Source organism: Schistocerca americana, chromosome 1 (genome assembly GCF_021461395.2).
Source record: "Schistocerca americana isolate TAMUIC-IGC-003095 chromosome 1, iqSchAmer2.1, whole genome shotgun sequence".
NCBI lineage: Eukaryota > Metazoa > Arthropoda > Insecta > Orthoptera > Acrididae > Schistocerca > Schistocerca americana.
In genome coordinates this window covers 273,399,008-273,411,113 of record NC_060119.1, presented here as the reverse complement: position 1 = coordinate 273,411,113, position 12,106 = coordinate 273,399,008, and the positions used below count along the sequence as shown (strand labels likewise).

The 12,106-nt window shown below is 44.3% G+C and overlaps 1 protein-coding gene across 1 annotated transcript in view; it reads right to left on the bottom strand.

Annotated features, from left to right (window-relative positions):
• The window catches only part of LOC124621966 (potassium channel subfamily T member 2), a 700,004-nt gene that overhangs the window by 266,686 nt on the left and 421,212 nt on the right, over positions 1-12,106 (bottom strand). Inside the window, exon 10 of the mRNA XM_047147499.1 lies at positions 5,030-5,247. Within this exon, the coding sequence (XP_047003455.1) occupies positions 5,030-5,247 (218 nt within the window). The remainder of the gene's footprint in view (positions 1-5,029; positions 5,248-12,106) is intronic.

Here is a 12,106-nt window from a genome sequence, read left to right as displayed (position 1 = left end):
GTACAGCATGTGTGTGGACTGATTCCATCGTCTGGAACTCACAATTTTGTCTGGTTGACATTGTTGTAATTACTAAACATTCTTTACATACATGCTGTGTTTAATGCCTTATACGCAACATGAGTGAATTTGTGAACCGTAGGTGCAAACAATACTTCGTTCATATGACTGAATAATTTCAGGTTTATTTCTCTATTGACCATGCGGTCTAACGCACTGCTGCCCGAGTGGGAAGACGTGCCGGTCCCCGGCACGAATCCGCCAAGCGGATTAGAGGTCCGGTGTGCCGGTCAGCTTGTGGATGGTTTTTAAGGCGGTTTTCCGTCTGCCTCGGCGAATGCAGGCTTGTTCCCCTTATTCCGCCTCAGTTACACTTTGTCGGCGATTGCTCCACGTACGCGTACACCATCAATACTCTAACACGTAAACGTTGGGGTTACACTCGTCTGGAATAAGACGTTCCCGGGGGGGAGGGGGGGGGGGCTGTCCACTGGGGGCTGAACAGCACAATAAGCCTAGATTCGGTGTAGGGTTGTGTATCAATGAGGACTACGGCGGGGACGAAGCCCCTCCGTCGTTTCTAGGTCCCCAGTTCAATACATGTGTACATGCCTAACGTATCCTCTTATAATTCTGGTGACATAATCAGAGGCTATAAAGACGCAGTTGTTATTTCTCACATTGACAAGAAGTGTCTCATCAAATTAGAAGTACTGGAACCAAGACAATAAAAAAAAGGAGCTTCAGAGCATAAAGTCTATAGAAAGCCCACTCAAACTTCACAAAAATTCGGGTCACCATCACTAGCAGAAAAAAGGTGAGGTGGACTGGGCTGAAGCAATCCTTGAGCATAGAGTAAGAACTCGACCATTAAGAATTACTTTCAGGTGAAACGGCTACTCTGATAGAGAGGGCACTGCATCCTGCATCCTAAAAGATTTGGAGCATCCAGCGGAAAGAACCGGCTAAAGACGAAGGTTTTCCTACCATTCACAAGAACAGACACAGATCGTATCAACAGATAGCCAAGACGCACTGTATTGATACATTGTTAAACTTGACGAGAAAGATCATTAAATATTATATTTAAACATCACAAAGGACCTAGGCCGCCACTCGTCATGACATCTTATTGAATATTCCTCGCACATGCGGTTAAGTTGCAAATGAAGTATTAAAATAAGCATTAACACTTGGCTTGAAGAACACGAAGGTTGGGCAACACGAATAACATCCAGCAGCAATAACACACTGGGACCAGCGAACCAACAAGTCTGTTTCTCCAGTACCGTAGTTCTGTCAGGGCCCAATCAATACTACACGGAGATGCTAAAGTCATGGAATGCAGATTGCACGCATGGAGATGGCGTTGGTATCGCCTACACAAGGTATGAAAGGGGGGGGGGGGGAAGTGCACTGGCGGAGCTGTTATTTGTACTCAAGTGATTCATATAGTTGCACGACGGGAATTAACAGACTTTGAATGCGGAATGGAAGTTGGAGATAGACGCATGGGACTTTCCATTTCTGAAATCGTTAGGGAAGTCAATATTCCCGGGATCCGCAGTGTCAGGAGTGTGACGAGAATACCAAGTTTCAGCCATCAGCTCTCATCACGGAAAACGCAGTAGCCGACGGCCTTCACTTAACGACAGGGAGCAGAGGCATTTGCGTAGACTTGTCTATGCTAACAGACAAGCAACACTGCGTGAGATAACCGTTGAAATCAATATGGGACATACGACGAACGAATCCGTTAGGACAGTTCGGCGAAAAGCCACTGATCGTAACTGAAAATTAGGGGCAAAAGGTGATCTGCTGTCGCTTTGTGCTCCAGTCATTCACTGGCTTTCAAAAAGATTGCAGAACGGAGCAATGCACAGATACGAAAAGATCGCGCGCTAGGGAACGAGAGTTCACGTATTGTATCGTAAAAAGCGATGAGACATTGCGTTCTCACTACGAGCCGAAGCTCGGGATAGAAAGGTCCAGAATCTCTGAGACCTAAAAAAAAAAAAAAATGCGCATGCAGAGAAGCCGTGTCAATACAATGTTCACTGTTTTCATGGGTTCAAAAGAAATCATCCACAAATAATTCGTTCCATAACGTCAAACGGTGAATGCAGGTTGCTACGGTAATTGGGTGTTTTAAACTGTGCTTGGGGGAGGATTGTTCGGGTTAGGCCTGAATACCAGCATCAAGGGATCATGATGTTCGTTGCACGGGAATGCACCCGCGTACGGAAGCAAGATCGTACTCGATTTCTTGATCCAAAAGTTTGTCATGGCCCTCGAACACACTTCTTATTCGGCTAGTTTGTCTCCCTGCAACTTCTGATTATTTCAGAAACTGAAAATGGCAGTGAAAGGGAAGCATTTCGACACAATTTCAAAGATATCCGTAGGACTATGACCATGGTACTGTAGGTAGTTTCAAAGGTTGAATATCAGAATTTCTTCGAACAGTTTTAAGAAACGCAGCTGTCTACTGATTCACAAGGAGCTTATTTTGAAAAAAAAAGTCATGTAAACTAAAAATAAATAATGTCTTGTATTATATTTCACGTCATCCACTTTTCCTTGTCGAACACTTTGAGCCTGGAGCTCTACCTGAGTGTGGAGTAGGCCATCCTACTACTGCACTACTGCATTACCGTGACCACCTGTTCAAATGTGTGTGAATTCCTAAGGGACCGAACTGCTGAGGTCATCGGTCCCTAGACTTACACACTACTTAAACTAAATTAACGCTAAGGCCAACACTCACACCTATGCTCGTGGGAGGACTCGAACCTCCGGCGTGAGGGGCCGCACGATTAGTGACATGGCGCCTCTAACCGCGCGGCCACTCCGCGCAGCGTGACCACCTGTCAATAGCCTCAATAACCATCTTTTACAGCACGAGACGTGCAGGAAGAGAGTCGAGATGTTCTGGCAGGTCCTCGATGGTGAGTGTTCATCGGAGGTGAGGGTATCATCTGGAGTGCCCCAGGGAAGTGTGGTAAGTCCGCTGATGTTTTCTATTTACATAAATGATCTTTTGGATAGGGTGGATGGCAATGTGCGGCTGTTTGCTGATGATGCTGTGGTGTACGGGAAGGTGTCGTCGTTGAGTGACTGTAGGAGGTTGCAAGATAACTTGGACAGGGTTTGTGATTGGTGTAAAGAATGGCAGCTAACTCTAAATATAGATAAATGTAAATTAATGCAGATGAATAGGAAAAAGAATCCCGTAATGTTTGAATACTCCATTAGTAGTGTAGCGCTTGACACAGTCACGTCGATTAAATATTTGGGCGTAACATTGCAGAGCGATATGAAGTGGGACAAGCATGTAATGGCAGTTGTGGGGAAGGCGGATAGTCGACTTCGGTTCATTGGTAGAATTTTGGGAAGATTTGGTTCATCTGTAAAGGAGACCGCTTATAAAACACGAATACGACCTATTCTTGAGTACTGCTCGAGCGTTTGGGATCCCTATCAGGTCGGATTGAGGGAGGACATAGAAGCAATTCAGGGGCGAGCTGCTAGATTTGTTACTGGTAGGTTTGATCATCACGCGAGTGTTACGGAGATGCTTCAGGAACTCTGGTGTGAGTCTCTAGAGGAAAGGAGGCGTTCTTTTGGTGAATCGCTACTGAGGAAATTTAGAGAATCAGAATTTGAGGCTGACTGCAGTACAATTTTACTGCCGCCAACTTATATTTCGCGGAAAGACCACAAAGATAAGATAAGAGAGATTAGGGCTAGTACAGAGGCACATAGGCAGTCATTTTTCCCTCGTTCTGTTTGGGAGTGGAACAGGGAGAGGAGATGCTAGTTGTGGTACGAGGTACCCTCCGCCACGCATGGCGAATCGCGGAGTATGTATGTAGATGTAGATCGATTCTGGCAGGTACCGACGGGGGTGTGGAGCCACGCTGACTTCACTGCCGTGGCCAACTACGCAATATTTCTCGGTTGAGGATCCATGGCGCAAACAGCCCGACCGAGGTGGTCCCTCAGATTCTCGACTGGTTCAAAATCCGAGGATTTTGGTGGCCAGAGGAGCACAGTAAAGTCATCCTGGTGGCCTTCGAACCACACAAGTACACTACGAGCTGTGTGACACGCTGTGTTGTCTTGCTGGTAGATGTCACCATGCTGAGGAAAGACAAACTGCATGTAGTGGGGGACATGGTCCACAAGAAGAGATGCAGAGTTGAGTTGATCCATTTTGCCTCCCACAAATGGTCACCAGGAAATGCCAAGAAATCATTCTCCAGACCATAATGCTCCCTCCTACTTCCAGGGTGTTTGCTTTCAGATGTTTCACGATGTACACATCAACGGCCATCTGTACGTTGGAGCATAAAACGAGATTCATTTGGCACCTTTCGCCACGCAGTGGAAGTCCAGTTGCTTTACCGGCATGCAAATTCCAGCCTCAGTTGCTGATGAACAGCAGTTAGCATGGGTACACGAATTAGGCACCTGCTGCAGAAGCCAATACGAAGCAGCGTTAGCTGAATGTTCGTTGAGGTGGCACTGTTACTAGCCTTTTCGTTAATATGTGCGATCAGTTCCGCAACAGTTGCTAGTGTATTCGCTTGAACATACATCCGCAACCGTCGTTGATCCCTATCGTCTATGGCCCGTGGTGCACCCAAGTTGTCTCGGCTCCAGTTTTGGATAAGGCCATTTTTAACCACGGTGGCTCGCAAACAGTTTACAGACTTAGCTGTTTAGGAAATACGTCCACCGTTGGCCCGAAAGCCAATGATCATGTTCTTTTGGATGTCAGACAAATATCTTCGGTTGCCCTTTAGGATAGCAGGAGCATTGTTTTCCGCATCCCCCCTCATCCCCCTCACCACCGACAAGCTTTATGTACCCTCCAGCGCTAGTGCTGCCACCCGCCGTTTGTGACTGGTCATCGCACGATGATATCGAACATAGACGGTGGTCACATTAATGTGACTGGATCGTGTACACAAAACTGTTATCATGTGAGAAAGAGAAAGAGAGAGGGAAGAGAGAGATTACTCACTGTCCTCTGGAGGTGTGCAACAGCAGAGTGACGAGCGTGGAGGCGCCCGGGCAGGTGCAGTTGTTGGCGAGCAGCGCGTACTTGAACTCGTCCTCACAGACCACGTGCTCGGCGAACTTGACGTGCAGCTTGTTCTCCGGCCGGAAGATCTGCACGTACTGCGGCACGCTCGGCGCGAAGTCCTTGACGGCCCATGAGCGCAGGATCGTGTGCTCGTCCTGTCGACACGCAGAAAGCCGCTCATTTGTCTGCCCTAGTGGGATGGAAGGAGAGCGATTCCTGCCGAGACACTGACAGGGGCTTCCAGATTACAAGAGGAGCACTAACTGGATGCTTAACCCTTTCGTGAGCCGTGGCAAACATGCTTCCCACTACAATGAACTCGCTCCTAGTCCCGTGGTATTCACAGTTCCCACCTCTGTACGGTGTTACCACCTAGTGAACAGTATAGGGTACTACTTCAAATCGGAAGTTCCCGCCGTTTGTGCTGTACCTTCGCGCAGAGGCATTGTATAGCTGAGTGTTGCTCTGCAGAGTAGCCTTTCAGTGCTGTTTGCGTGACATTTTGTAATTTTTTCCTCAAAGCTATAGTATAAGGCAAATACTTTTGATTTACCCAAATCTATGAAGGAGCACGTAAAATTGGAACGAGGGGAATTCCAGTTTGAAACAAAAGGAGCCATTTCTGCAGTAAAATGGATGGATAACCATCCACTCACTTTCCTGTCCTCAATTCATGACCCATGAGAAACAGCCACAGTGAAAAGGAAAAACAAGGATGGTACTAGTACAGAGATTTCTTGTGGCAGAATACAACAAAATAATGGGTGGTGTCGATAAGTTTGATAAATTACGAGGAAGGTATGCTATTGGCAGACGTTCTGTAAAATGGTGGCACAGAATATTTTATTTCCTGGTGGATGTTGCTCCAGTGAACAGTTTTATCCTGTGGAAAATAAGTAAAAGAGAAAGTGGGCAACATGATCAGCTCACATACAGGATCCATCTAGCCAGACAACTGATCGCTGGCTTCTCATCCCAAAAAAGGCGTGGACAAAAACCTGTCTTTCTGGCAAAAAGCAGTAAAGTACCTGAAGATTTTCGTCATGTGGCTGTAGGGGAGCATCAACCCATTTTAGGAGAAACCTACTGGACGTGCCGCTATTGTAGTACCTAAACTGCGGAAAAGAGCACTCGCTGTGTTTGTACATATTGTCAAATACCACTTTGCATAGACCCATGTTTCAGAAAATTTCATGGCAAGTAATTGTGAACAATCACTGTAACAAGAGAAGTAAATTTATCAAATATATATGACATATATTGAAAAAGTTGTTTTTGTCATTTAACTCTAAGGAAGGGCAGTGGGAAGAATACTTCCCACCTTGTTGTGTGACCTCACTTTCACAGTCGGAGCAAATTTGATATCCTGTATGATAAATATACCTATCTGTTAACTACTATCTGCTCTCCATTCATTAAAAAAACTGCTTAATAATTTTTACGACGAAAGGGTTAAGTGCCCATCAGCAGTACTTTGGTGGATTGAGCAATACAATACAGTATACAGTGAAGTGGGCAGGCTGTAGGTGATCAGTAATTCAGTCCAGTGGCGACTGAGACAGTGCTAGATTCATTCCCATACTAATGCCTGCTACTTTTTTGTGGGTCTGCTTTTGAGTGTCTGAGCCAGATGATGTTGATGTGGTACTAACTTTTATATGTTCCCGCTAATATCACTTTGGTTTCGTTACCCTGAGAATGAGAACAACAGCAGGGGAGAGTCCCAAAATGGCGACTGACATTGAGGTGCTGAACACTTGCACCAATGGGGATACATAGACGCTTGCTAAAGGTAGGAGTGACTGGTCTGAGACGATAGGTACTGCGGTTTAGTAGTGATGAGCAGTAAAAGCCACGACGCGTTCGACTACTCTTACAACGGAAGCGCACGAATGTCCCATCACCGATTTGATTCGTATTGACTGGGACTATAGCGCACGACTAGGACTTCAATATCTGCGAACGAGAAGGTACAACTCTCAGCCGTTTACCAAAAAACCGAGTTGGAAAATTTTAGGCGTGCGTATGTACAGGATGGCGCACGGAATGATCCAACATTTGTTTTGGCATTAATTTTTTAGGCTACCAGTTGTTATTGTGTGCTACGTTGACAGAAGTGGGAGTAGTTCATGGAGATTAGTTTTGTTTATTTCCGAGTGCATTGTTTGTGTATCGTTCCAAGACGGCTGACGAAGGAAGACTGACTGTTGAAGAGCGTGTTGAAACTGTGTTATTTTTTCATGGAACGACAAGTGCAGTGCTTTCACAGACATCGTTTCGTACACAATTGAAAACTCGATGGTCGGCCTCATTTAAAGCAACAAGTAGGCCTTACGAAACATCTAATAGTAACGAATAATTGCTTGAGAGGAAGAGCGAACAGCCTGCCAATGTTCGTTCTCGACAGAATGTCGAACTGTCAGAGCAACGTTACTGAGAAGCCCAGGCAAATCAACAAGGAAAACAGTTGCTTAAATTGGTTTTTCTAGACGATCTGTACAGTGAATTTTAAAAACTGATCTGCGCTTGTACCTGTACAAAAGAAGTGTCGCCTAAATTAATGACGGACAAAAAACATCGAACAATAACGTTCGCTGAATGGGCTGTGAATCAAGGTGAACTGTTGAACAATGTTTGTTTTTCAGATGGCGCACATTTTCACCATGAAGGCGTTGCTAATAAACAAAATGTGCGCTTTTGGGCTTCCGAAAGTCCCAAAGTGCTTCATGAAAATGTGCATCATGCTGCAAGAAGTAATATATGGGCCTCTGATTCAAGTCATGTGGTAACAGGGTCATTCTCTCTTGAATACACAGTGAACAGTGAACGTTATCTAAACACGCTGCGTAGCTGTTTTGTTTAGCAGCTTCTTACAAAATGGTTTCAATTAGAAAACCAGAGGTTCATGCAGTATGGAGCCATACCACAAACAACTAATGTTGTCTTAAACTTCAAGCATGAAACGTTTCAGGCAGTCTCATTCCAGACAGACTTCCTAATAGTTTCGTGTGTGTACAAGACTGCCACTCGAACGATCGTGATTTGAATCCGTGTGATTTTTTCCTCGGGGATTTCTAAAGGAAAAGATTTTCCCTAAATATCCTCGTACAATGCTGAAACTGCGAGTGCTGATAATTGAGGCTAGCAACGAGATATGTGTCGAAACATTGGAGATCGTACTGAGGAAATTGACAGACGTGATGGTGGTCTTGTTGAACTCCTCATCAGCAGAACATAACGTTTAGGTATATTGTTAACATGTTTTATTTTACATTTCTGTATTTCGACTCAAATAAATATATTTCTATCAAAACTAATGTTGGAACGTTTCGTGCGCCACTTTGAAGTTTGTGCGAGTGCTAGTACTGAAGGTGTGCGCAGCCGAGAGCGTAGGTGCTTAGTTTGAAAAGACAGATGTCTCTGGGTTGAATCTCACCGCCCGTACTTTTTCCAATTCGCATGTCATTCTAACAATAGTTTACTAAGACAGTGCAAATTGTCAGTATTTAATGATTCATTTATTATTTCCCTAATCCTTATTCTGAAAAAAGGAGAACAAGTATTTGTTAGGGAGACTGGCGATAAAGAAAGAATAAACGAAACTAACATTCAAATAAGTGTACTCATTTTATTTATACTCATGTCACTGTAACTATATTTGTGACAAGTATAGCTATGTACCACTGCACGGATGAGTTTATCGCAAAACAAAGTTGGATTACATTCTTAAACGATTCTTGATCGTCACACAATGTCAACGCTTATCACCGAGTATTGTTGCAGGTAGCTCACCAAAAAATTAGCACCAGAAGGGAGATTCGATCCACAGACCTCGCGCATATAAAATTAAGCACTCACTCGGTCGGTTGCGGACTCCTTGAATAGTACTGACTATACGATGAACACAAGCAGGCCTAAAATCTCCGAACTTGATTTTCTCTAAAATAGTTGAGATATGCGTCTTCCAATTTATATATGTTGAAGTCAGTGAGGGACAATTCGTACGGTTGCGCTGTAAGCAGCCATCCCTCCAAGTACAGCGTCTCGCTCAACTCATGCGTTATAAACGATGGGATATGGAGGAGGAGGAGATTAGTGTTTAACGTCCCGTCGACAACGAGGTCATTAGAGAGGGAGCGCTAGCTCGGGTGAGGGAAGGATGGGGAAGGAAATCGGCCGTACCCTTTCAAAGGAATCATCCCGGCATTTGCCTGAAGCGATTTAGGGAAATCACGGAAAACCTAAATCAGGATGGCCGGCGACGGGATTGAACCGTCGTCCTCCCGAATGCGAGTCCAGTGTGCTAACCACTGCGCCACCTCGCTCGGTGACGGGATACGGAGGAGGAGATTAGTGTTTAACGTCCCGTCGACAACGAGGTCATTAGAGACGGAGCGCAAGCTCGGGTGAGGGAAGGATGTGGAAAGAAATCGGCCGTGCCCTTTCAAAGGAACCATCCCGGCATTTGCCTGAAGCGATTTAGGGAAATCACGGAAAACCTAAATCAGGATGGCCGGAGACGGGATTGAACCGTCGTCCTCCCGAATGCGAGTCCAGTGTGCTAACCACTGCGCCACCTCGCTCGGTGACGGGATACGGTCAAGGATTTGTGTCCACATACAAATGTCGACTGTAATGCCTTAGAGTAGATGTTACGCTAACTTGATTATCACGAAGTGTGTGCGAGATGGGTCTCGCGGATTTTTACACGATACATATAAAATCGTTGATTGGAAATTTATCGGAACCTTCTGGATCAATACGTGCATGAAGGTGACAGTTATCTGAACAACATCATCTCTAGAGATCAGACGTGATGTCACCAACAGTAATCTACAGCCAAACTGATGTATACAGGCTTTTGTGATAGGCAGGGTGTCGTTCTTTTGGCTATCTTGGAGCCTAAAGAACTGTCAGTTGAGTGAAACTTCCTAGCAGATCCTGGCAGATCAGTTTTGATCTGCGGGGAAGTTTCATATCAGCGCACACTCCGCTGCAGATTGAAAATTTCGTTCTGGAAACATTCCCCCAGGCTGTGGCTAAGCGATGTCTCTGCAACATCCTTTCTTTCAGGAATGCCAGTTCTGCAAGATCTGCAGATGAGCTTCTGTGAAGTTTGGTAGGTAGGAGGCGAGGTACTGGCGGAATTAAAGCTGTGAGAATGGGTCGTGAGTCGTGCTTGGGTAGCTCAGATGGTAGAGCACTTGCCCGTGAAGGACAAAGGTCTCGGTCCGGCACGTAGTTTTGATCTGCCAGGAAGTTTCATTATTGGTGTTTCATCCCCCTCACCCAATATGGGCATGGGTGAGTTGTTTCGGTATCTAACATTCCACTTTTCAAGCAATCGAGTTTAAATGCAGGAAACTGAAATACAATTCTTAAAAATTATTAAAAATATAGTTTTAATTTTTGGTATTTAAATATTTTGACTTTACAACTTTCATATGAAATGTAATACAAATATAATAACTAAAATGAAAAGATGAGAGGTGAAGATCTAAAAATGATCAACAGCACATTTGCTACTGTTGGGGCGTGCCTTAGGGAAAGGTGGTTGGAAGGTAGAGAGTCAGCTGATCCGTAAGGTCGCAGATTGTCGTTATAAAGAAAGGGATCTTTTGGGCTGTAACTGTGGAGGTGAGACCAAGTATTGCAGTGGATGGGTTGAATGGTAGCAAACAGAAGTATGGGAATGGTATCTGATCCAGTCCATGATGCGGAGTGGAATGGGAGAATCCTGACGTGGGATGGGAAAGGGGGCGGTTAGATCCATAGTTGTATAGACAAAAGCGTTCGGCAACCGGCGTGCTACCGCATCCTGCTATGGCACCACAAAGTGACATGTGCGACGTGAATATTCATATGTTATTGTAAGAAATTAACGGATTTCGATTTTTGACATACTGCGAATTTTTATGTTTTTGAAGAAATTACGTGTGACTTATTTTCTTCGATTTTAAGTAAGAAGGTGCTATTTATTCTTTAATAATTTGATACATGTTGATAATTGTTATTTTTATAGAAATCAGATGTAATTTATTTATTCAGTATTGTTGTTATTTCTGAGAAACGTCGCGGTAGTTGACCATCAGCTGTTTATTTTTATGCTCAGTGCTACCGGTTTCCATTAGTAGACTATTATCATGCCGAACCAAAGTTTGATGATTCTACTGATCGAAACTGGTAGCACTGAGCATAAAAATAAACAGTTGATGGTCATCTATGAAGTTTCACAATTATTTGACAGCTATAAACCCTATCTCTTCACAAATCTGTTATTGTTATAAGGCATAATTGTATTCTCTTCTGTATCACTACACAGGCTAGTATGAGAGTACAGGGTGTTTCAAAAAGAATATACGTATTACAAAGTATTATTTTGTCCAAACTATAGATCGCTGTGCCTCGGTTCGGCTAATGGAGAAACGAATACACAGTCTAGTTTATATTAATAGCCGCTAGATGTCAGTTGTCTTCTGTTTGCTTGGTAAGCGTCATATGTTTAAAATGGCTACTCCGCAGTAGAAATAATTTTGTGTTCTCTAGTTTGCGAATTTCAATTCCGTGATTACAGTGCAAAGACGTTTCAGGTTGAGGTACCAAATTAATCCTCCGAGTGGGTGGAGCATTTGCAGATGACAGCGACAGTTTCTAGACTCAGGATGTGTGTGTAAAGGAAAGAGTCCTAGCCGCCCTCGTGTTCCTGAAGAAAATGTTGCACGAATTCAAGCTGCTTTCTAACGTAGTCCTTCAAAGTCAACTCGTCGTGCCTGGCGGGAGTTACAACTGCCTACAACAACAATTTGGCGTGTTTGTCATTTGTAAAATACAACAAGCAAAATTAGTTTTCAACAAGAAAAAGAAACTCTGCTTGGAAAAAATTAAAACTGAAATAAGAATGAATGAGATAAGGACGTTTGTATGGGGCATGGTGGTTCGCGGGAAGTGAGACGTGGACAACAGTAGCAGCAGGACAGAAAAGGATTGTAGCATTTGAGTTATGTTGTTAACGGA